The sequence below is a fragment of the Perissodus microlepis genome, chromosome 5 (assembly GCF_051167445.1).
Source record: "Perissodus microlepis isolate ML-2025 ecotype Zambia chromosome 5, ASM5116744v1, whole genome shotgun sequence".
Classification (NCBI taxonomy): Eukaryota; Metazoa; Chordata; class Actinopteri; order Cichliformes; family Cichlidae; genus Perissodus; species Perissodus microlepis.
Window position 1 is genome coordinate 1,885,778 of NC_140465.1, and position 26,844 is coordinate 1,912,621.

A 26,844-nucleotide genomic window follows, 5' to 3' on the forward strand; every position below is an offset into this window, starting at 1 on the left:
TTACAGCTCCATCAAGCTATGTCCTCTGGGAACAAGAGGGGAAATGTGTGTGCATTGCATAAGCTTATTTTTGAGGCCGTGGACCTTGTTCAGTAGTTTGGCCCCGTCAAGTTCCAAAAAGAGTTTTTGAAAAGTGTCAGATGTGCTCTTCAGCTCCTTCGGATATTCGAGGTTGAGGGCATATATCAGTCCCATCAGCAGTACACATGCCTTTGTTCGGCTTCCACATCCCTCCATCACTTGGTTTCCCTCAATCACAATGGACACATCTGATGGATCCTCCTCAGCCATGATGTTGTGGATCACGATCACCTTCATCATATTGTCTGTGTAATCCTCACATTCCTACGTGTTAAAAAGAAAGAAACAAAAAGCATGCACACGTTTTATTTTATTTAAGATGCTTTTTCAATATATTTCAGTTGATCTAAAGAGGGGAGCGTACAGAAGATGAATGGAGAAGGGGAGAACAGGGGATAGGAGAGGACAGGAGAGAAGAACATTAGGATCCCTTGAGTTAATAAGTAATCTGTTATCAATATGACAAACCTGGCAGTCATGAAAAAGATCTTCTTGTCTTTCCCCGAGGTAGCTAATGAGGCAGCAGATAAGGAGATCCCTTTTCTTCTCAATGCTCTGTGTCTGTAGGGAGATACAATTTAGTGAAAAGACTAAGTCGAGTGATTTACATACATTAAGACTGAATTACTTAAAAACAAAAACATGGCTGATGTCTATCTCCAGCTTTCAACAGGTGAGAGGCTGGGTACACCCTGGACAGTCAATCACAAGGAAACATAGAGACAGACAGGATAAACAACCATGCACGCACACAGTCAAACCTAAGGACAATTTGGAGAGACCAATTAACCTAACAGCCATGCTTTCTGACTGTGGGAGGAAGCTGGAGTACCTGGGGGGAACCCACACATGCACAGGGAGAACATGCAAACTCCATGCATAAAGACCCTGGGCCGGAATTTGAACCCAGGACCTTCTTGCTACCCACTGCAGCCCTCCATAATTACATATTTCTGAAAAAAGTCAAATAACATAGGTCATTCAAAGTGTCCAGCAGAGGTCTCATCTTGGAACCAGCAGCTCCTCCTTTGGCAGGCATAAGCTGCAAAAGACCTGGTGTGTACTCATCAAGTTTCAGCATGAATGTTTCCACCAAAGAAACTGTGGTGATGCGTCTGAACTCTTCGATGAGCTAAGAAGTAAGGGGACAAAAAAAATGACATTTCAATTTGTTGACATTTGTTTGACATTTGTTTTTTGGTGGATAGGAATAGTTATCACACATACTCACCTGAGCCTCAGTGAATAATGCTGGCCAGCTTTCTTTTAACTCACCCACAGAGGGGCAGAGGCTGACCACTCCAAGTCTTCGGCTAGAGAACGTTTTATTCATTTTGTCTGCAATTATCTTTGCATTGTTTTTCTTTGTTATTTCATAAATTAATTCAAGCCTCTCTTTCTCCAGTGTCTCTAGGGTTTCTCCAGTAGGATGCGGAGGGAGATAATTAACCTCTGCTTTTTTTGGGCTTTTTTACATTCTTTGATGGCACTGCATCAGCTGGATGCTTCCTTTTTAAGGCATTAATTTCAATTTCCGGGTAAGAAAATTTTCGAGATCTTAGCTTGGCACGGTAATTGTGCATCTTGTTTTTTATGCGCTGCTGCCAGCCATATAAGCCGGCAAATGATCCTGGCTCCTTAAGACACGGAAACTTTGAAACCAAGGCTTCAGCCACTGAGAGGATCTGCTGATTGGTTGGGTAAGCAGTGTACGAAAAAATTACTTTTGCAAGGTCTTGCATTGTTGCTGATTTAACACTGGCATCCATGAAAGGTCTTCCAGTGTTGCGATATGAGTTGTTTGCCTCAGCGAGGATTAGTTGTATGTCTCGGGAAAACTCCGGTACTTGAAATGGCACTGGCCACGCAGCAGGGCGACATGAATCAGGGAGAATGATGGTGTCACTGGAACTTGACGATGCGCAGTCGGACACCTGTGAGGGTGCATCATGATTGGCAGGGCAGATGTCCGTTTCAGTAGTACTTGCAGGATGAGTGCTCACTGAAGTCGAAGAGTTCAATGCAGACGATGATCCTGATTCACATACTGGTTGTAAGTCAAGGGTGATTACTGGCTCTTTAAGGATCACTTTAACAGTGGCCTTGTCATACAAGTCAGCAGTCGAGATGACACTGATTGTCAAAGTCTTTGTCTTGGTATAGCAGTCCAAATTCCCCATGTATCCCCATCCACTGTATTAGGAATTCCTGTTGGAAGTGTCAACTTTTGAATGCTGTGTTCTTCTAAAACGACTCTTAACTGGACTGTTGTTTGGTTTGTGTTTCCTCAGCTGTAGAGACAGAGAAAGAAAAGAAATTGAGACAGGTTATTGATAGTTGATAAGCTTACATGCATATATTTTCTTCATTATCTTCTGCCAGAGAAATAAAAGCAGAGATTTAGTTCAGTAGAATTTTGAATAAATAATTTTTGATTGTCGTTTTAAGAAGAGGGAGATAAGGGCAATAGAATAGAGGAGGGTTAAGTATGCATCACGTTTCCATTTTCTTTTTCAATGTTATATGTATTGTTCCTGTTAAATAAACATTACAATAAACAAATAAGACAGGACGCCTGCCCATATAGTTGTTGGTAAAATAATATATTTTTTCAATAATTTCAATAAGTGCACAAACATTTGATATAACAGAAATAATCAACCCATTACACTTACTCTGATGTGCAAATGAAGTGTTTAAGGGACACCATACGGCCATCTGCTGTATTGTACGCAGCCATGTTTCTTTCAGTTCAGAATGTTTAAGGATTTCTGTCTCTCCTGTGGGCTCTACTTTGAAACTCCTCAGGTGTTCACAGTACCAGCCTCTAAGCAACTTCAGAACAAACACAGGAGTTCTGTGCACAATGATTATTTGATGGATTTCTGCAAAGTCAGGTAGGCCTCCTGTTGAGCCAAACGGCAGCATCATGCCAATATTATAGTCTGTGCCTAAAATGGTTGCTTTATTTGTCATGTTCACAAAGTCTTCCCTGGGGAACTTCCTTGCAAGGGACTCCTTAATGCTGTCTTTTAGAACATCGACTGCCACTGGAGTCTTCTGGGACACTGACAGTGCTGGCCTTTGGTGGTTGTAATCGTGGGTATGATACGCAATCATCGATTGGTGTTTTCTCGCCATTGTCATGAGGATGTTTCTACACCCAGTCTGCCTCACAATCGTTTTAAAGAATCGATGTTTGGCTTCAAATCGCATAGTCCAGAAATGTACAAGTGGCCGTAAACAGTTGTAAGCAAAGGATAGTGCTCGAGAAAGTGATGTTTTGGTCTCAGTTTCTCCTCTGGGAACACTTCTAAATATCTGTAACGGTGTTCTGAGATCTTACTTTGCATGTATCCTATTGTGTGATCTGTGTGGAGAGGAGCCATGACAAGCTCAACAACATCTTTCAGGGTCATCAAAACCTCCCAAGCAGGCTCATCTTCTGGTACTTTGTCACCAATCATGAGTGGTATCATTCTCAACAAACACCAGTTTTCGTGTGCATTACCTCCTACACTTTTTCACGCTGTGAAATTTGGGGCAATGGGTTGTGGACAGTTTGTTTTGTCACTCCATTTGTAAGAAAAGCAACGGATGGAACAGTTGAGCTGCTCAAGAGATATGTATTTCTTCCTGATTAACACATCAAGACAGAGTGAAATTTCAACAGGTACAATCCCTTCAAGCAAATCATGCAAAGCATCTGGGGGATAACCTGATGTAGCATGAAAGTGACTGAGTCTGTCTGAGATTGGACACTGTCTTTTAACTCCACAGTGGTGAGCTTCTGCAGGATCAGACAGTGCTGCTTTGACATGGATGGCATAGTTGCACTTAGTCCGTAGAGGAAACAGTCCTTCTCCTACTTCATGCTCCTGGATCTGTGACCTTTCGCCAATGCAAAAGCGACAGAAATGTGAAGCTGAAAAGCTTTCAACAAACCCGCCTATTGAGTGAGCGCCAAGATTGTCAGCGACTACAGCAAGTACAGTGCCCTTGACCACTTTGCCCAGACTTGAAACAAAAATACCATTATCTTCAAAGGACTTCAAATCTTTGAGCAGTGGGTCCAAAACTTTTGCATAGCCAAACTGGTTGACATCATTTGCCTTGCATAAAATGGTTAAGTAAATGGAAGTCAGTGTAGATCTCAATGTGGCAGGTTTGTCTGCAAACACCCAACGCACAGCTGTGACTTTATGCTTCTTGCGGGATGTTCCCAGAGGGTTGCATATCTCAAAGTCATCTATATAAAGGATGAGTGGGAGTTTAAGTTCGTCTTCACATAAAAAGCTGTTTTCTCTTAGTAAAGATCCATCATTAAATGATTTGTATTGAGAAGAGACATCAGATGGCCTTTTGTTTTGTAATATTGTGTTTTGAATGTCTCTGTTGTCCACAAGTTGAGATAATAATGGGAGGATTGGTATATACTGAAATGTTTTATTATCTGTACTATCAAGTATGTACTCAACAGGTTCAGTCAATGAGAGATGCTCCTTTCTAAATTGCTCTCTCCTGAACTGACTGCTTAAAGGCCCTTCCACTCTTAAAGCAGCACAGACAGGGCTTAGCCGGCAAAGGTCTTTGACCAGTTCTGAAATCACTGAGTCTTCCGATGTACAGCCATGTTTTCTCAAAGTGCTCAGAATTATTTCTTTAATGACGGGACCAGATGCAGATGCTGTAAGGAAATGAAGTTCCTCTACTAGTTCGTCAATGCATGAATTGGAGACATTGGAAGTGCTCTCCATTTTCAGGAGGAGTAGCCCCACTTTCTTAGTAATAGTTTTGTTTAAGTCCTCATCCTCCTCAAGGACTGAGCCACATTCATTGTCATCGTCAACAATGTCACATTCTTCGTCCGGGTTCTTTTGGTATTGATGAAGAACATTAGTCTTGAAATCTTCCAAGGAATGTGGGTTGTGTTTTCTACTCTTGTGGCTGTGGAATGTTGTGTATTTGTTAACCTTATAATCACAATCCTCAAAAACACATGGCACAGTTTCAAACTTTTTTAGATGGCCACCAAGATGTTCAAAAAACTGCCTCTCACTGTCAAAAGAGCATGAATTACAGACAATGCATGTGAATGAAAGGATGTTGCCTGGCTGGGATGACTGTGAATGATGCCTTGACAAATGTGTCCTTAATGCACCCCATGTCTTGACAGTGCAAGGGCAATCTGCATGAAGGCAGGGTATGGAGTGGACTCGACCAAAATGCCCATGTATTAGCCTGACGTGTTTCAGCAGGTCTAATCTTTTTGTGGTTGTGAAGTTGCACAACTTGCATTTCCAGTTCATTTTCCCATAACTGAGGACTTTGGTTAAGATTAACCACATTTTTAAGGTCAATGTGATTTATTTCATTTAGAAACTTGCATACCTATAAAGGATACACCGGGGGTGGGGATGTGGGTGGGTGCGTCAGCCCTAGAACTGGTAACAGAGTCGTCTATCAGTGAGTCTCTGCTTGTAAAGGACACACGTGAGGACCTGAAAAAGAGGGCAAATAGTGAGTGTCCACATACACAGATTCTTCATGCAACAAAAATAAGAAAATACATTACACAAAGGAAATTTTCAGATATGTACCTGGTTACAAGTTATTTATCTAACCTCAAAATTTCTCTGAGTCTCTTTAATGAAGGTAGAAATTAAGCATAAGGGGAATATTCTTCTTCAGTTTTTCTTTGCTCCTCTTATCTGAGAAGTCTGTCTGTCTGTTCCCAACCCCCTGAGCGACCGTGGCTCAGGGGGTTGGGAAGCGTATCTGTAACCGGAAGGTCGCCGGTTCGATCCCCGGGCTCTCTGTCCTGGTCGTTGTGTCCTTGGGCAAGACACTTTACCCTACCGCCTACTGGTGTTGGCCAGAGGGGCCGATGGCGCGATATGGCAGCCTCGCTTCTGTCAGTCTGCCCCAGGGCAGCTGTGGCTACAACTGTAGCTTGCCTCCACCAGTGTGTGAATGCGAGAGTGAATGAATAGTGGCATTGTAAAGTGCTTTGGGTGCCTTGAAAAGCGCTATATAAATCCAATCCATTATTATTATTATTATACTTAACATGTCTCACACTCATACAGTAAGACAAATGGTGGGGGTGTAGTAAGGAAGTTGGGGGGAGCAGACAACTCCACAGGAAGAGTCTTTTGTGTCTTTGAGGACTCTGGGAGGTAGCAAGGGAGTGTGAACCTTAAGGTGTGAAACAGCTGTGTACTGCCTTTTGTTCCTGGAGAAGGTATTTAACTGAGAGCCATCCTTGGCTGAGTGCAATAATAGAGTAAATTTTATATGATTTGCATAGATTATATATACCTCTCTCCAAAATAGCTTTTATCAGTGTGTGCATAAGATTTCTGCTTGCAACTTAGAATCTCAGTTCTATATGAAATTCAGATGTTTTTTTAAGTATGGCTAATGTATTATTTGACTTCTAAGGCACACACACACACACACACACACACACACACACACACACAAGAACAACAACAACAACAACACAGAGAAGAAGAAGAGGGGGTCGTTTTACTACGTATCATAAAAACACAATCATTCATCTTCCAACTGTATCTTTCTGTTCTGGCTTTAGGATCATAGGTTGTTTACTGAGCCGTACTTTGGGAGTCATACTGTTGTGATACTGGGAGAAAAGGGTAAGGTGTGAGAGACTAAACCATTACACACAAAACTTGAAAAACCTAAAGAGTGTGTGAGACTGCTAGCTGTGTAGTTCAGCAATAAACTCATCTACAAATGTGTTAGTAAAGAGTGACGTGTACTTCTGTCCCATTAAGCAACGGTTTAACAAATTTCACTGCAAACTATAAAAGGAATCTGGATTTAAATAGAACATAGTAGTGATGGATTAAGTGCAGGAAACACTAGTATAAGGTGTCTATGGAACAAATCTCCTTCAGCGTTCAAAATGACCAAAGTGAGGACTACAGGCGTTTCTCTCAGTTGGCTGTGTTCAGGGAAAAAGCAGCTAAATACACTGCGACTGCTCCACATTGTTAGTGAGTTAACTCTGGATGTCTGTGGGTTTTGTCAAACTTGGAGTGAACAAAAGCAGAAAAACAGTAAAAGATGCAGACAGTGAAAGTCTGGTTTATTTCATGAACACAATGAAACATTTTACAGTCCACAGAGCAAAGAAGCATACATGATAAATAGATTTCACAATGTGCACGAACTCAAAATCTTTAGAGGTTCATATTTATAAAGTATCGCAAAGAATACATTTATACCATTGTATGAGCTACACTTCTTGTAAAAAAATAAACTGATTGGAAATGCGTTTGAGAAAAGCTTCTGCTGTGACCTTCCTTCTGTGAGGGCACACACACTCACACACACACTCACACACACTCACACACACTCACACACACACTCACACACACTCACTCACTGAGCGTGAGAGTGAGAGAGAGAGAGCTCAGTAAGTATGAGCTATTGTTGTTGTGGGTCAAAAAGTGGCGTATTAAAAACAATTCAGCAGACCCTCAGAGTGCTGATACAAACTGTTTTCAGCTGTAGAGGTAGAGGTACGCTTCATGTACTTATCAACATACAGTTCAGAGGCTTGCATTAGAGTACTTTGGTGCTTGGGCCTCTTTTATTTAGCACGGTTATACCTTTGTGAATTTAGCTATCATATGTTTGACATGCAACTAAAAATTCGAAAATATATTTTTTAAATCAGTAACTTTGCAAATTTAGAGGAAATGTTTTCGGACAACATATGTGTCACATTTTAAACAGGGTTTGAATAATCAGCGCTGACATACAGACATTTATGCCCTGGGTATAACAGACATGCTTACCTTGTGAAAGGCCCTCGGATTTCTTGGAGCAGAGAAACACGCTGTATTGTTGCTTTTCTCTATTGTATAAGCAGCGCCCGACTGTCAGAAACGCTCTGTGCGGGTAGCAAAGTCGGCTCAATGCACATCTAGGAATTAAACTCTTATGAACAGCTATGAATTCTACCTCTGCTGATGTGTTCCAAACAAACGATGTTTTCTACATGGCAAAATTGTGTGCTAACTACCTCACACCACTGTGTCTGGGATCTGAAAAAATAAAAAGTTACAACGATATACCTTGCGGCAGTTGTGAAGTGCTGAGGAAAATACTGTGTGTCTGATGGGGTGTTTTTATATAGGTGGACTTGGTTTCAGTTGGGCTCTGAGATGCAGATATGAAGAGCAGGTTGCAAAGAGAAAGGTGGAAAAACTATGGAGGTTTGGTTAGTCAGTAGGAGGTGTAATTGTCAGCCTGTAGAGATAAAGGTGTGGGGTGTAAGAAGATGTGAAAAACCTTTGGAGGTTCAGTTGGACATGGTTTCAGTTGACCTCTGACATGATAAGATAAGATAATGGAACTGTGTCAATGGAAAATTGTACTGAGTAGTCAGTATAAACTTTTAGTGATATAAGTTTATTGATGATAGAATACTGCATGATGACCTTTTCCTTGTTTAGAACTGATTGTTCTTTATGAAACGTGTTCTGATATTTGTATCTGAAGCTTTCCACAGCGATAGTAAGAAGCTGAACAAGCAGTTCTGTCCTCGCACACACACACACACACACACACACAATCACATACGCACATGCTCATGTCACTGAACGAATGTATTAATTCCTGTTGTATAAATAAAGAAAGCAGACGGTGACAGAGCACAAGTCCGTGAGTGTCTCTTACGTGTAGGAGCGCTCTGTCACTTGTCCTCGCGAGTAAAGACGACTGCAGTGTTTGTGTTTTCTAACTCAAGTGTCTCAGCTGAAGAATTGCGGGGTGATTTAAAGAAATCCCCTGTCAAACTGTTTGTAATTAAAAAATGTGGAAACTATGGAACTACAGTTGGGATGTGTGCTGGGATGCTCTTGATAAAGGGAGCCTCTATTGTTTTATGACTTGTTTTGCTGACTGTTGGGGGCCTAACTGTAACCCACTCTGTCTAACTGTTGCAGAGTTAAGAATCTGTAGTTTTTAGAAGTAACACAAGAAAAGTTTATTTCTAAAGGAATACCTGTTGTTGTTTGTGGTGCTCTATTTAAAACTATTAGCCTCTGTGTCTTTTCGGAGCGCTAAAGAAAAAAAGTAAAATGCTCCTAAAGTAGTTAAATCATCCATGTGTAATCAACAAGTCTTACTGTTGCAGTGTGTTTGTGCCTAGTAGATAATTATAGGGCTAGTTGCATTAAAGGAACATTGGGGTTGATACAGTGCTAGTGTGGCTAGGTGTGAATATGTGCTTTTAGAAGTATCACAGTTTATTTCTAAAGGGATACATGTTGTTTGTGGTATTCTGTTTAAAAACTATTTGCTCCTAAATAGCACTAAAGGCAGCACGGTGGCACGGTGGTTAGCACTGTTGCCGCACAGCAAGAAGGTCCTGAGTTCAATTCCAACATCAGGCCAGGGTCTTTCTGTGTGGAGTTTGCATGTTCTCCCCGTGTTTACGTGGGTTCCCTCCGGGTACTCCGGCTTCCTCCCACAGTCCAAAGACATGCAGCTTGTGGGGATAGGTTAATTGGATAATCCAAATTGTCACTAGGTGTGAATGTGCGATTGAATGTGAGTGCGAATGGTTGTCTGTCCCTGTGTGTTGGCCCTGCGACAGACTGGCGACCTGTCCAGGGTGTACCCCGCCTCTCGCCCTATGACAGCTGGGATAGGCTCCAGCGCCCCCCGCAACCCTGAAAAGGAGAAGCGGAAGCGAATGAATGGATGGATGGATAGCACTTTTCCTTTCCAGTCACCTTTCTCACTCACTATGTGTTAACAGACCTCTCTGCATTGAATCATATCTGTTATTAACCTCTGTCTCTCTTCCACAGCATGTCTTTTATCCTGTCTTCCTTCTCTCACCCCAACCAATCACAGCAGATGGCCCCGCCCCTCCCTGAGCCTGGTTCTGCCGGAGGTTTCTTCCTGTTAAAAGGGAGTTTTTCCTTCCCACTGTCGCCAAAGTGCTTGCTCATAGGGGGTCATATGATTGTTGGGTTTTTCTCTGTATCTATGAAGCGCCTTGAGGCGACTTTTGTTGTGATTTGGCGCTATATAAATAAAATTGAATTGAATTGAAATTGAATAGTGTTTCTTTTTAGGTTTCTTATTTTTGAAATCCTATATTTACTAAGTTATATATACATACATATACATATATATATATATACACACACATATACACACATATACACATATACAGGGAGTGCAGAATTATTAGGCAAGTTGTATTTTTGAGGAATAATTTTATTATTGAACAACAACCATGTTCTCAATGAACCCAAAAAACTCATTAATATCAAAGCTGAATGTTTTTGGAAGTAGTTTTTAGTTTGTTTTTAGTTTTAGCTATTTTAGGGGGATATCTGTGCGTGCAGGTGACTATTACTGTGCATAATTATTAGGCAACTTAACAAAAAACAAATATATACCCATTTCAATGATTTATTTTTACCAGTGAAACCAATATAACATCTCCACATTCACAAATATACATTTCTGACATTCAAAAACAAAACAAAAACAAATCAGCGACCAATATAGCCACCTTTCTTTGCAAGGACACTCAAAAGCCTGCCATCCATGGATTCTGTCAGTGTTTTGATCTGTTCACCATCAACATTGCGTGCAGCAGCAACCACAGCCTCCCAGACACTGTTCAGAGAGGTGTACTGTTTTCCCTCCTTGTAAATCTCACATTTGATGATGGACCACAGGTTCTCAATGGGGTTCAGATCAGGTGAACAAGGAGGCCATGTCATTAGTTTTTCTTCTTTTATACCCTTTCTTGCCAGCCACGCTGTGGAGTACTTGGACGCGTGTGATGGAGCATTGTCCTGCATGAAAATCATGTTTTTCTTGAAGGATGCAGACTTCTTCCTGTACCACTGCTTGAAGAAGGTGTCTTCCAGAAACTGGCAGTAGGACTGGGAGTTGAGCTTGACTCCATCCTCAACCCCAAAAGGCCCCACAAGCTCATCTTTGATGATACCAGCCCAAACCAGTACTCCACCTCCACCTTGCTGGCGTCTGAGTCGGACTGGAGCTCTCTGCCCTTTACCAATCCAGCCACGGGCCCATCCATCTGGCCCATCAAGACTCACTCTCATTTCATCAGTCCATAAAACCTTAGAAAAACCAGTCTTGAGATATTTCTTGGCCCAGTCTTGACGTTTCAGCTTGTGTGTCTTGTTCAGTGGTGGTCGTCTTTCAGCCTTTCTTACCTTGGCCATGTCTCTGAGTATTGCACACCTTGTGCTTTTGGGCACTCCAGTGATGTTGCAGCTCTGAAATATGGCCAAACTGGTGGCAAGTGGCATCTTGGCAGCTGCACGCTTGACTTTTCTCAGTTCATGAGCAGTTATTTTGCGCCTTGGTTTTTCCACACGCTTCTTGCGACCCTGTTGACTATTTTGAATGAAACGCTTGATTGTTCGATGATCACGCTTCAGAAGCTTTGCAATTTTGAGACTGCTGCATCCCTCTGCAAGATATCTCACTATTTTTGACTTTTCTGAGCCTGTCAAGTCCTTCTTTTGACCCATTTTGCCAAAGGAAAGGAAGTTGCCTAATAATTATGCACACCTGATATAGGGTGTTGATGTCATTAGACCACACCCCTTCTCATTACAGCGATGCACATCACCTAATATGCTTAATTGGTAGTAGGCTTTCGAGCCTATACAGCTTGGAGTAAGACAACATGCATGAAGAGGATGAAGTGGACAAAATACTCATTTGCCTAATAATTCTGCACTCCCTGTATATATACGTATGTGTGTGTGTGTGTATTGAGAGAGAGAGAGAGAGAGAGAAATAAACACACACCCTTTGGTGAATATATATATCATCAATTTTCAAAATGGGAATTGTGACAGTTACGATTACAGTTTTTTACAGACGCTAGGACACATTTCTCAATACTTAGGTCACTTTTGCAAAACTCCTCACACAGTGAGCACAACAGAAGTCTATGTGGGCTAAACTGAGGATCAGTTATCATTGTTTTGGCACAAAATGCATTCAATGACTACATCTCTCAAATTTCATGATTTATTTTCTCACTCAGACACAACAACTGCCAAAAATCTTTGTACGTACAGGACATTTTGCATGTACTTACATGCTGTTTTCAAAACTGTTAAACTTATGGTCAAAACAATAACATAATGCAAAACTGAATAAGACAGCAAAATTCAACAGCAATATTTTAGTGAAACATATTTTAAATCTAAAAACGCAGTTTAACCAGCCACAGCTGATTCTCATTGTAGATGAACATCTACACTGGTGGTACTCCTTCAATTTCATTACAAAAGGAGACGACTGCTGAATAGGTTTGTTTTGTGACGTAAACATGGACCCAGCCAGAAAAGGAGAAGTGGCTGAAAGAGGAAGAAGAGTGGCTGGGAGGGGGCGAGGAATACGTATGCGTGGTGGAAGAAGAATAAGAGGAAGATCAAGAGCTGCAGTCTCAGATGAGATCAGAGCTACTGTAATTGATCATGTAGTAAATCATGGTCACTCAATGAGAGAGGCTGGTCAGAGAGTGCAGCCAAATCTGCAACGCTCCACAGTGGCATCTATTGTTAGAGTTTTCCGGCAAACCAACAGGTAACTTGTATTCTGCAAGGGCATTTGCACATTTCAGAAGTAAATAAGCTTTTGTGTAATTAGTGTGAATGCTTGTAAAAGCATTCACAGTATTGTTCTTCTAATCTTTATTATTAGTGTGAATGCTTGTAAAAGCATTCACAGTATTGTTCTTCTAATCTTTATTAGTGTGAATGCTTGTAAAAGCATTCACAGTATTGTTGTTGTAATCTTTATTATTATTATATTTTATCTATTCCGTACGTTTTTTGTAGTCCTACTCCTTCAAAACCGTTCAACTTAGAAAAACCATTCAAACACCATTAGATTCCTCTTCTTTTGGACATGACTGCTTCTATTTTTCTCATTTTTAACATTTATATTTTTAATTTTATTCAACTTTATTCAACAAAATTTTCCCATGTATTTCAATGGAGAGACCCTTCAAATCCTCATTCAACTTACTCATTTTTAAACTCCTACTACTTCTACATATGTTGACATAGAGCCACCATTCAAACTTTAAAACGAAGACAAGACATTCAACTATTCAACTTGTATTTATCTTTTCAATATCTATTATACTTTTCCTTCAGTTCCAGTTTAAGTTTCATGATGTTTTTTCAGCCGTTTCAGAGTTCATAATGGGTGTGTATGGGACGGAATGTTGGGGCTAGAGTGAGACAGCTCAACTGCTAGAGTGAGAGGAGCAAAAAAATTAATCTTAAAATCTTTTTTAAAACTGCTGCTGTGTCTGCAGCGTTTGCTCTACAGGTATGATTTTACCCTCAAAACGTAGCCATCGCTGTCCTCTTTCATCCAATGTGTTTACTATTGTACTAGGTGTTATGGTTCTTTCATAAATGTCACCAATGCACAGCCTGCTCCCTCCAACTCTTCCATAGACTCTAATGTTAAAATGGCTCAGAAGGTTCGTTTGAAAACCAGAAGTACAGGCTGTCTTTACACTGTCACCACGTCCATATAATAAACTCCACAGGCATGAAAACTGAGAATTCAGTAGACTAGACATTGCTGCCGCTCACGGTGAAAGAATTTTGTCAATACGACCTGTACTTTTCATTTGGGAACGATTTGTTTCGGCCTGACTTTTCTGTTCATTTTAAGCAGCAAAAGTGAGGTGCATGTCTGTGTCCGTGTGTATGGAGCCATTGGGTGCAGTCACTATGGCAACCAGGCTCACACCTGCCTGCTTAACGAGCTCTGCCTGCCATTGTGCCAAGATTCATCTTAAACACTTCTCTTTCAACTGCTGCTGTGTCCACAGTGTTTGCTCTACAGCCATCATTTTACCCTCAAAACGTCGCCATCTTTGAAAGCTCAGAAATGTCAACTTTTTAAACTGTGTGGATCCAAGTGGAGGGATCACATTTGAGTCATTCAGTGATTCAAAGAATATGAGCTTTTAATATTCATTCAGATGTTTTCTGACTCTAAATTTTCTTTTCTCATTTCTTAGGTTTTTCTAATTTACAATTAAAACATTTTCAGCTTTTTTCCAACTTCTTCTTCTGTGTAACCTTCAGCTTTTAGCAGTTCACCACTTTTGTTTTCAGGTTAAATTCGGGTTGTTTTTTTTTATCTCATTCAAAATTTTCAACTCAAAATTCAGCAATTAATTCATTTCAGTGCATACATTCAGATTCAAGCATTCACACTGCAGTTTCTTCAGAAAATGCACTTTCTAGTTATTATATCATATTCCGTACGTTTTTTGGCATCCATCTCCTTCAAAACCGTTCAACTTAGAAAAACCATTCAAACACCATTAGATTCCTCTTCTTTTGGACATGACTGCTTCTATTTTTCTCATTTTTAACATTTATATTTTTAATTTTATTCAACTTTATTCAACAAAAATTTCCCATGTATTTCAATGGAGAGACCCTTCAAATTCTCATTCAACTTACTCCTCTTTAAACTGTATCTACTTCCACATACATTGACATAGAGCCACCATTCAAACTTTAAAACGAAGACAAGACATTCAACTATTCAACTTGTATTTATCTTTTCAATATCTATTATACTTTTTCTTCAGTTCCAGTTTAAGTTTCATGATGTTTTTTCACCCGTTTCAGAGTTTATAATGGGTGTGTATGGGACGGAATGTTGGGGCTAGAGTGAGACAGCTCAACTGCTAGAGTGAGAGGAGCAAAAAAATTAATCTTAAAATCTTTTTTAAAACTGCTGCTGTGTCCGCAGCGTTTGCTCTACAGGTATGATTTTACCCTCAAAACGTAGCCATCGCTGTCCTCTTTCATCCAATGTGTTTACTATTGTACTAGGTGTTATGGTTCTTTCATAAATGTCACCAATGCACAGCCTCCTCCCTCCAACTCTTCCATAGACTCTAATGTTAAAATGGCTCAGAAGGTTCGTTTGAAAATGAGAAGAGCATGGTGTCTTTCCACTGTCACCACGTCCATATAATAAACTCCACAGGCATGAAAACTGAGAATTCGGTAGACTAGACATTGCTGTCGCTCACGGTGAAAGAATTTTGTCAATACGACTTGTACTTTTCATTTGGGAACGATTTGTTTCGGCCTGACTTTTCTGTTCATTTTAAGCAGCAAAAGTGAGGTGCATGTCTGTGTCCGTGTGTATGGAGCCATTGGGTGCAGTCACTATAGCAACCAGGCTCACACCTGCCTGCTTAACGAGCTCTGCCTGCCACTGTGCCAAGATTCATCTTAAACACTTCTCTTTCAACTGCTGCTGTGTCCACAGTGTTTGCTCTACAGCCATCATTTTACTCTCAAAACGTCGCCATCGTTCTCTTTCCAACACAGTGTCTTTGAAAGCTCAGAAATGTAAACTTTTTAAACTGTGTGGATCAAAGTGGACGGATCACATTTGAGTCATTTAGTGATTCAAAGAATATGAACTTTTAATATTAATTCAGATGTTTTCTGACTCTAAATTTTCTTTTCTCATTTCTTAGGTTTTTCTAATTTACATTTAAAACATTTTCAGCTATTTTCCAACTTCTTCTCTGTGGTTGTCAGCTTTTAGCAGTTCAGCACTTTTGTTTTCAGGTGCAAATTTCTGTATTTTTCATCTCATTCAACATTTGTAACTTAAAATTCAGCAATTAATTCATTTCAGTGCATACATTCAGATTCAAGCATTCACACTGCAGTTTCTTCAGAAAATGCACTTTCTAGTTAGTATTATTATCTATTCCGTACGTTTTTTGTAATCCCACTACTTCAAAACCGTTCAACTTAGAAAAACCATTCAAACACCGTTAGATCCCTCTTCTTTTGGACATGACTGCTTCTATTTTTCTCATTTTTAACATTTATATTTTTAATTTTATTCAACTTTTTTCAACAAAAATTTCCCATGTATTTCAATGGGGAGACCCTTCAAATCCTCATTCAACTTACTCATTTTTAAACTCTTACTACTTCCACATACGTTGACATAGAGCCACCATTCAAACTTTAAAACGAAGACAAGACATTCAACTATTCAACTTGTATTTATCTTTTCAATATCTATTATACTTTTTCTTCAGTTCCAGTTTAAGTTTCATGATGTTTTTTCACCCGTTTCAGAGTTTATAATGGGTGTGTATGGGACGGAATGTTGGGGCTAGAGTGAGACAGCTCAACTGCTAGAGTGAGAGGAGCAAAAAAATTAATCTTAAAATCTTTTTTAAAACTGCTGCTGTGTCCACAGCATTTGCTCTACAGCCATCATTTTACCCTCAAAACGTAGCCATCGTTGTCCTCTTTCATCCAATGTGTTTACTATTGTACTATGTGTTATGGTTCTTTCATAAATGTCACCAATGCACAGCCTCCTCCCTCCAACTCTTCCATAGACTCTAATGTTAAAATGGCTCAAAAGGTTTGTTTGAAAACCAGAAGTACAGGCTGTCTTTACACTGTCACCACGTCAATATAATAAACTCCACAGGCATGAAAACTGAGAATTTGGTAGACTAGACATTGCTGCCGCTCACGGTGAAAGAATTTCATCAATACGACCTGTACTTTTCATTTGGGAACGATTTGTTTCGGCCTGACTTTTCTGTTCACTTTAAGCAGCAAAAGTGAGGTGCATGTCTGTGTCCGTGTGTATGGAGCCATTGGGTGCAGTCACTATAGCAACCAGGCTCACAGCTGCCTGCTTAACGAGCTCTGCCTGCCACTGTGCCAAGATTCATCTTAAACACTTCTCTTTCAACTGCTGCTGTGTCCACAGTGTTTGCTCTACAACCATCATTTTACCCTCAAAACGTCGCCATCGTTGTTCTCTTTCCAACACAGTGTCTTTGAAAGCTCAGAAATGTCAACTTTTTAAACTGTGTGGATCCAAGTGGAGGGATCACATTTGAGTCATTCAGTGATTCAAAGAATATGAACTTTTAATATTCATTCAGATGTTTTCTGACTCTAAATTTTCTTTTCTCATTTCTTAGGTTTTTCTAATTTACATTTAAAACATTTTCACCTATTTTCCAACTTCTTCTGTGTGAATATCAGCTTTTAGCACTTTTGTTTTCAGATTAAATTCTGTTTTCTTTTTATCTAATTCAAAATTTTTGACTTAAATTCAGCAATTAATTCATTTCAGTGCATACATTCAGATTCAAGCATTCACACTGCAGTTTCTTCAGAAAATGCACTTTCTAGTTAGTGTGAATGCTTGTAAAAGCATTCACAGTATTGTTCTTCTAATCTTTATTATTATTATTATTATTAGTGTGAATGCTTGTAAAAGCATTCACAGTATTGTTCTTCTAATCTTTATTATTATTGTGTGGATGCTTTAAGCATCCACACTATTGAGTTCCTGTTTCTCTTTATTCTTTATTATTGTGTGGATGCTTTAAGCATCCACACTATTGAGTTCCTGTTTCTCTTTATTGTGTGGATGCTTTAAGCATCCACACTATTGAGTTCCTGTTTCTCTTTATTCTTTATTATTATTGTGTGGATGCTTTAAGCATCCACACTATTGAGTTCCTGTTTCTCTTTATTCTTTATTATTATTATTCTAGTTGCCACTTTTTTTGCTTTTTTTGGCACTTAACTACTTCCACAATTTTTATGCTATTTTCACCGTTCAAATTTTATACTATTCTGTTATTTCTGCTAATGATCGCTATGATTTTTGCTATTTTTTGCTATTATACTTTTTAAAATATTAAGCTTTTTTCCTTTAATTTGTCCCATTGAAATGAATGGAAAACTTCCAAAATTCTGCTAAAACTTGCTCTTTTTTGAAACTTAACTACTTCCTCATACTTTCGCCTAGAACAACCATTCAAACTTTAAAATGTTCACAAATTATTGGGCTATTCATGTATGATTCAGCTTTTTCATATCTGTTACGGTTTTCATCTTATCCCTCTTTAAGTTTTCAGTTGCAAAATTTAGATTTTTCACAAAATACATGCGTTGTTATGGTTGCTATGCACTTGGCTTCCAGTGTGCCACTCTAGGTTTCGCAGTCTTCTCTTCATGTCCGAACAACTTCTTGCTACTTGCTCAATTTTCACTCAACTTCCACAAATTATACATCAAAACGTAGGTATTTTTGCTGCCTTTCAGAAAATGTCACTATCATTGTTGTGGGATTTATAGAATTTTTGCAAATCTCTTCAGACCAACACAAAGTCTCAAAACTCTCCATAGAAAGTCAATGGAGAGCTTGTTCAAAATCACCGCTTGATTTCTGTAATGAGAGGCATATTCGAATCGTCATATCTCCTTAACGAAGCGAAGTTAAGACATAAGGCTTGTCCCGGTATATCTTCAGACACTCCTGACGCTCACAATTCAAGAATTGTTTTCTCACCTATTACCATTTGGCCATGAATTACGTTTGTTTGAGGGTAGGAAATTCGTCCCTCGCTCAGATTTCTTCAGCTTTCAAACTCTGGAAATGAACCACTTTTTTCTCTCGTCATATCTTTTTGATGGATTTCCACAGAGACGTGAAAATTTCCATGACTGTTCACCAAAGCCTGCTGTCTCTTACGGTGAAAGAATGATATCGATACTCCAAATAGATTTAGAGTTAGAAAGCGTTGTTTGAGGGCAAGTCGAGGCAGTTTTTGCTTCGCTCTACTCAGTTAGGGTGCATTACAAGTCAAATATCTTTAATAATTCATATTTTAATGATAAATTGTCAACACTGGAAGATTACTCCATCTCTTCTGAACAAAACGGTGTAAGAATGACAGTTCTAGCCCCTACGGTTAGGAAATTATGGTCATTTGTTTGAGGGGAGTCGTCACTATGAGAAATAGACTGCAATAATCCTGTGTCTCTCTGTGCTGCGTGCACCTGTTTTGGCGGGAAAAAGTGCACAGGCTCTCTGATTGGTGGATTCAAATTCAGCAGCTCCCAGGTTGCTTGACTGAAAACTTGCTTCTCTCTCCCTGTGTGTGTGTGTGTGTGTGTGTGTGTGTGTGTGTAACAGAGAGAGAGAGAGAGAGAGAGAGAGAGAGAGAGAGAGAGAGACCCACTTTAGGGCAGCATCTCATTGTTGGAAAAACATATAATATATTCAGACTGGTTGACTGGCATAGACCCTCTGTGTGTCTCTCTCTCTGTGCATTTGTGTATACATATTTGATTTTATGTGTATCTGTTGGCTGTTCCTTCTTGTTTTTTAATTTATTTTTATTTCTTTATTTTTTTTTCACAGGTGAACAACAATTAGATTTTGAGGGAACTTAACCATGTTCTGTTTTTTTTTCATCTTGCCGTTTTACTTTTCCAATATTTCTACTTCAGTTATTAATATTCTGCTCAATCATAGTATTTGTTCTAAATCATTGTTATTATGCTATATTGTAGTATTTAAGCTAAATCGAAGTATTTCTACTATATTATATTTTTCTTTCTAAATATTGCATTTCTGCTATATAATTGTATTTCTGCTATGTTATACTATTTGTGCTAAACCAGAGTATTTGTGCTAAAACATAGTATTTTTACTAAATGTAGTATTTATGCTTAATCATACTATTTCTGCTTTTTATAGGATTTGTGCCTAATATAGTATTTCTGCTTTTTATAGGATTTGTGCTTAATATAGTATTTCTGCTAAATTATAGTATTTCTGCTTTTTATAGTATTTGTGCTAAAACATAGTATTTCCACTAAATGTAGTATTTATGCTTAATCATACTATTTCTATATATTTCTGCCAGGTCCCAAGGCAGCCAATCCTCTGTGAGGACTGAGACATTCAAATTTTCAAATCCGGGCCTGCACGGCTTCCCAGCCAATCATATATGTGGGCTGAGGCATTCAAATTTGCATATTGGGGCCTTCATGGCTTCTAAGCCAGCCAATCATATCTGAGGGCTGAGGAATTCAAATCCACAAATCAGGGCCTGCACGGCTTCCCAGCCAGCCAATCATATATGTGGGCTGAGGCATTCAAATTTGCATATTGGGGAATTCGTGGCTTCTAAGTCAACAAGTCATCCATGTCATATATCTCTAAAAATTCATATTTTAATGATAAATTGTCAACACTTGAAGATTCCCCCATCTCTTCTGAACAAAACGGTGTAAGAATGACCGTTCTAGCCCCTACGGTTAGGAAATTATGGTCATTTGTTTGAGGGGAGTCGTCATTATGAGAAATAGACTGCAAAAATCCTGTGTCTCTCTGTGCTGCGTGCACCTGTTTTGGCGGGAAAAAGTGCACAGGCTCTCTGATTGGTGGATTCAAATTCAGCAGCTCCCAGGCAGCTTGACTGAGCTAGAAACTTACTTCTCTCACCCTTTTTTCAGCTGTCCATTTTGCTTTTCCAATTTTTCTGTTTAAGTTATTACTATTGTGCTAAATCATACTATTTCTGCTATTTTATAAGATTTGTGTCAAATATAGTATTTCTGATTAATTATAATTTTTCTACCAAATCATAGTACAGTATTTTTGCTCTTTATAAGATTTTTATAGGATATTTATATTGCTTAATATAGTATTTCTGCTTTTTATAGGATTTGTGCTTAATATAGTATTTCTGCTAAATTATAGTATTTCTTCTTTTTATAGTATTTGTGCTAAAACATAGTATTTCTACTAAATGTAGTATTTATGCTTAATCATACTATTTCTATATGTTTCTGCCAGGTCCCCAGGCAGCCAATCTTCTGTGAGGACTTAGACATTCAAATTTTCAAATCAGGGCCTGCACGGCTTCCCAGCCAATCATATATGTGGGCTGAGGCATTCAAATTTGCATATTGGGGAATTCGTGGCTTCTAAGTCAACAAGTCATCCATGTCATATATCTCTAAAAATTCATATTTTAATGATAAATTGTCAACACTTGAAGATTCCACAATCTCTTCTGAACAAAACGGTGTAAGAATGACCGTTCTAGCCCCTACGGTTAGGAAATTATGGTCATTTGTTTGAGGGGAGTCGTCACTATGAGAAATAGACTGCAAAAATCCTGCACGGCTTCCCAGCCAGCCAATCATATCTGAGGTCTGCCGTTTTTTCTTCTCGTCATATCTCAGCGACAGATGTACAGAGAGCAATGAAAATCGCGGTCAAAGTACACCAAAGTCCGCTGATTCACCCAGTACAAGAATTATGCTTCTAGTCCACCTAGTTTTTGAGTTACACTACGTTTTGTAACTCCAGAAAACGGCGCTTTTTGCCTCTCACCGCGATCTAATTCTGACTGCTCATCACCCTGTTTTTCAAGGCGCCCGCTCTCTTTCCCAGTGGCGTAGTTGGTAATGACACGGGTCTGCAACCCAGACGTCGTGGGTTCGATTCCACCTTAGGCAACAGGTTTTTTTCCATACAAATTAATACACTATCACAGACCAGTAATTCATATTCATCATTTATTACAATTCTGCAAACTTTTAGCATTTTACCAGCTTTTCTAATATGGACCTCACATTCTTGTTAACACTCCATGGCACAAATACTCTTCCCTTTAGGCTCTGTGTATGTGTGTGTGTATCAATATTTCTCCCATTTTAAAGTATTACTCCTCCATAATTGTATTTCTGTTAAATCAAAGTACTTTTACTACATCTTGGTACTTCTGCTCAATCATAGTATTTCTGCTACTTTTTGGTACTTGTGCTAAATACACTATTTCTGCTAAATCATACTATTTCTGCTATTTTATACGATTTGAGGTAAATATAGTATTTCTGCCAAAACATAGTATTTCTACCAAATATAGTATTTCTAATAATTATAGTTTTTCTCCCAAATCATAGTACAGTATTTCTGCTTTTTATAGTATTTGTGCTTAATATAGTATTTCTGCTTTTTATAGGATTTGTGCTTAATATAGTATTTCTTCTTTTTATAGGATTTGTGCTTAATATAGTATTTCTGCTAAATGTAGTATTTATGCTTAATCATACTATTTCTATATATTTCTGCCAGGCAGCCAATCCTCTGTGAGGACTGAGACATTCAAATGCACATATCAGGGCCTGCACGGCTTCCCAGCCAGCCAATCATATCTGAGGTCTGCCGTTTTTTCTCTCGTCATATCTCAGCGACGGATGTACAGATAGCAATGAAAATCGCGGTCAAAGTACACCAAAGTCCGCTGATTCAGCCAGTACAAGAATCATGCTTCTAGTCCACCTAGTTTTTGAGTTACACAACGTTTTGTAACTCCAAAAAACGGCGCTTTTTGCCTCTCACCGCGATCTAATTCTGACTGCTCATCACCCTGTTTTTCAAGGCGCCCGCTCTCTTTCCCAGTGGCGTAGTTGGTAATGACACGGGTCTGCAACCCAGACGTCGTGGGTTCGATTCCACCTTAGGCAACAGGTTTTTTTCCCTACAAATTAATACACTATCACAGACCAGTAATTCATATTCATCATTTATTACAATTCTGCAAACTTTTAGCATTTTACCAGCTTTTCTAATATGGACCTCACATTCTTGTTAACACTCCATGGCACAAATACTCTTCCCTTTAGGCTCTGTGTATGTGTGTGTGTATCAATATTTCTCCCATTTTAAAGTATTACTCCTCCATAATTGTATTTCTGTTAAATCAAAGTACTTTTACTACATCTTGGTACTTCTGCTCAATCATAGTATTTCTGCTACTTTTTGGTACTTGTGCTAAATACACTATTTCTGCTAAATCATACTATTTCTGCTATTTTATACGATTTGAGGTAAATATAGTATTTCTGCCAAAACATAGTATTTCTACCAAATATAGTATTTCTAATAATTATAGTTTTTCTCCCAAATCATAGTACAGTATTTCTGCTTTTTATAGTATTTGTGCTTAATATAGTATTTCTGCTTTTTATAGGATTTGTGCTTAATATAGTATTTCTTCTTTTTATAGGATTTGTGCTTAATATAGTATTTCTGCTAAATGTAGTATTTATGCTTAATCATACTATTTCTATATATTTCTGCCAGGCAGCCAATCCTCTGTGAGGACTGAGACATTCAAATGCACATATCAGGGCCTGCACGGCTTCCCAGCCAGCCAATCATATCTGAGGTCTGCCGTTTTTTCTCTCGTCATATCTCAGCGACGGATGTACAGAGAGCAATGAAAATCGCGGTCAAAGTACACCAAAGTCCGCTGATTCAGCCAGTACAAGAATCATGCTTCTAGTCCACCTAGTTTTTGAGTTACACAACGTTTTGTAACTCCAAAAAACGGCGCTTTTTGCCTCTCACCGCGATCTAATTCTGACTGCTCATCACCCTGTTTTTCAAGGTGCCCGCTCTCTTTCCCAGTCGCGCAGTTGGTAATGACACGGGTCTGCAACCCAGACGTCATGGGTTCGATTCCACCTTAGTCAACAGGTTTTTTTCCCTACAAATTAATACACTATCACAGACCAGTAATTCATATTCATCATTTATTACAATTCTGAAAACTTTTAGCATTTTACCAGCTTTTCTAATATGGACCTCACATTCTTGTTAACACTCCATGGCACAAATACTCTTCCCTTTAGGCTCTGTATGTGTGTGTGTGTGTATCAATATTTCTCCCATTTTAAAGTATTACTCCTCCATAATTGTACTTCTGTTAAATCAAAGTACTTTTACTACATCTTAGTACTTCTGCTCAATCATAGTATTTCTGCTAAATCATAGTATTTTTGCCAAATCATGGTTTTTGTGCCAAATCATAACATTTGTGTTATGTTATAGTATTACTACTTAGTGGAGGAATTTCTGTCATGTTACAGTATATGTGCTGATTACAGTATTTCTGCTAAATCATAGTATTTCTACTATATTATATTTTTCTTTCTAAATATAGCATTTCTGCTATATAATTGTATTTCTGCTATGTTATAATATTTGTGCTAAACCAGAGTATTTGTGCTGAAACATAGTATTTCTGCCAAATGATAGTATTTCTGTCAAATTATACTATTTGTGCTAAAACATAGTATTAATTTAAAATGACAATATTCATAGTTGTCTCTGGTAAATCACAGTATTTCTGCTCTGTTGTACTATTTTTCTAAATCATAGTGTTTCTGTAATGCTTAAGTATTTTTGGCTAAATATATTCTTTCTGTTATCTTATACTATTTCTCCTAAATTCTTGTATTTTTGAGAAGTTATCAAGTTTCTGGTAAGTTACAATATTTCTGCTAAGTTCTGCTATGCTATTGTATTTCTGCCAAGTATTATGTTTCCTCTAAGATATTGCAGTTCTGCTAAGTTATTACATTTTCGCAAAGTTCCTTTGCTTCTGCAAAGTTTTTACAATTTCTGCAACTTTTCAGCTTTTTCAGCTAGTTTTTGCAGACAGCTTCAGCTTTAAAGCATCCACACTGCATTTTCGCAGGAAATGCAAATTTTTCTAGTTATTATTCTAGTTGCCACTTTTTTTGCTTTTTTTGGCACTTAACTACTTCCACAATTTTTATGCTATTTTCACCGTTCAAATTTTATACTATTCTGCTATTTCTGCTAATGATCGCTATGATTTTTGCTATTTTTTGCTATTATACTTTTTAAAATATTAAGCTTTTTTCCTTTAATTTGTCCCATTGAAATGAATGGAAAACTTCCAAAATTCTGCTAAAACTTGCTCTTTTTTGAAACTTAACTACTTCCTCATACTTTCGCCTAGAACAACCATTCAAACTTTAAAATGTTCACAAATTATTGGGCTATTCATGTATGATTCAGCTTTTTCATATCTGTTACGGTTTTCATCTTATCCCTCTTTAAGTTTTGAGTTGCAAAATTTAGATTTTTCACAAAATACATGCGTTGTTATGGTTGCTATGCACTTGTCTTCCAGTGTGCCACTCTAGGTTTCGCAGTCTTCTCTTCATGTCCGAACAACTTCTTGCTACTTGCTCAATTTTCACTCAACTTCCACAAATTATACATCAAAACGTAGGTATTTTTGCTGCCTTTCAGAAAATGTCACTATCATTGTTGTGGGATTTATAGAATTTTTGCAAATCTCTTCAGACCAACACAAAGTCTCAAAACTCTCCATAGAAAATCAATGGATAGTTTGTTCAAAATCACCGCTGGATTTCTGTAATGAGAGGCATATTCGAATCGTCATATCTCCTTAACGAAGCAAAGTTAAGACATAAGGCTTGTCCCGGTATATCTTCAGACACTCCTGACGCTCACAATTCAAGAATTGTTTTCTCACCTATTACCATTTGGCCATGAATTACGTTTGTTTGAGGGTAGGAAATTCGTCCCTCGCTCAGATTTCTTCAGCTTTCAAACTCTGGAAATGAACCACTTTTTTCTCTCGTCATATCTTTTTGATGGATTTCCACAGAGACGTGAAAATTTCCATGACTGTTCACCAAAGCCTGCTGTCTCTTACGGTGAAAGAATGATATCGATACTCCAAATAGATTTAGAGTTAGAAAGCGTTGTTTGAGGGCAAGTCGAGGCAGTTTTTGCTTCGCTCTACTCAGTTAGGGTGCATTACAAGTCAAATATCTTTAATAATTCATATTTTAATGATAAATTGTCAACACTGGAAGATTACTCCATCTCTTCTGAACAAAACGGTGTAAGAATGACAGTTCTAGCCCCTACGGTTAGGAAATTATGGTCATTTGTTTGAGGGGAGTCGTCACTATGAGAAATAGACTGCAATAATCCTGTGTCTCTCTGTGCTGCGTGCACCTGTTTTGGCGGGAAAAAGTGCACAGGCTCTCTGATTGGTGGATTCAAATTCAGCAGCTCCCAGGTTGCTTGACTGAAAACTTGCTTCTCTCTCCCTGTGTGTGTGTGTGTGTGTGTGTGTGTGTGTGTGTGTGTGTGTGTGTGTGTGTGTGTATGTGTGTGTGTAACAGAGAGAGAGAGAGAGAGAGAGAGACCCTCTTTAGGGCAGCATCTCATTGTTGGAAAAACATATAATATATTCAGACTGGTTGACTGGCATAGACCCTCTGTGTGTGCATTTGTGTATACATATTTGATTTTATGTGTATCTGTTGGCTGTTCCTTCTTGTTTTTTAATTTATTTTTATTTCTTTATTTTTTTTTCACAGGTGAACAACAATTAGATTTTGAGGGAACTTAACCATGTTCTGTTTTTTTTTCATCTTGCCGTTTTACTTTTCCAATATTTCTAACTTCAGTTATTGCTATTCTGCTCAATCATAGTATTTGTTATAAATCATTGTTATTATGCTATATTGTAGTATTTAAGCTAAATCGAAGTATTTCTACTATATTATATTTTTCTTTCTAAATATTGCATTTCTGCTATATAATTGTATTTCTGCTATGTTATACTATTTGTGCTAAAACATAGTATTTTTACTAAATGTAGTATTTATGCTTAATCATACTATTTCTGCTTTTTATAGGATTTGTGCCTAATATAGTATTTCTGCTTTTTATAGGATTTGTGCTTAGTATAGTATTTCTGCTAAATTATAGTATTTCTGCTTTTTATAGTATTTGTGCTAAAACATAGTATTTCTACTAAATGTAGTATTTATGCTTAATGATACAATTTCTATATATTTCTGCCAGGTCCCAAGGCAGCCAATCCTCTGTGAGGACTGAGACATTCAAATTTTCAAATCAGGGCCTGCACGGCTTCCCAGCCAATCATATATGTGGGCTGAGGCATTCAAATTTGCATATTGGGGCCTTCATGGCTTCTAAGCC

General features: G+C 38.4%; 1 protein-coding gene across 1 annotated transcript; it reads right to left on the reverse strand.

The window, feature by feature from the left end:
• LOC146386361 (uncharacterized) lies at positions 1–3,235 on the reverse strand. Its single transcript, XM_084927269.1, has 4 exons — positions 1,313–3,235; positions 1,056–1,213; positions 550–640; positions 1–345 (listed from the first exon to the last, which is right to left on the reverse strand). The coding sequence occupies exons 1-4, from the start codon at positions 1,412–1,414 to the stop codon at positions 1–3; spliced, it is 696 nt and encodes a 231-aa protein (XP_084783395.1). The 5' UTR covers positions 1,415–3,235.
• Between the last annotated feature and the right edge of the window lie 23,609 nt (positions 3,236–26,844).

What these genes read in the sequence shown, in the direction of transcription:
- LOC146386361 (XM_084927269.1), bottom strand. Translation starts at nt 1,414, where the DNA reads ATGAATAAAACGTTCTCTAGCCGAAGACTTGGAGTGGTCAGCCTCTGC. An exon ending in CATTATTCACTGAGGCTCAG is followed by an intron (nt 1,214 to 1,312) that starts GTGAGTATGTGT and finishes CTTACTTCTTAG; the next exon opens with CTCATCGAAGAGTTCAGACG. An exon ending in CTGGACACTTTGAATGACCT is followed by an intron (nt 641 to 1,055) that starts ATGTTATTTGAC and finishes CTCCCTACAGAC; the next exon opens with ACAGAGCATTGAGAAGAAAA.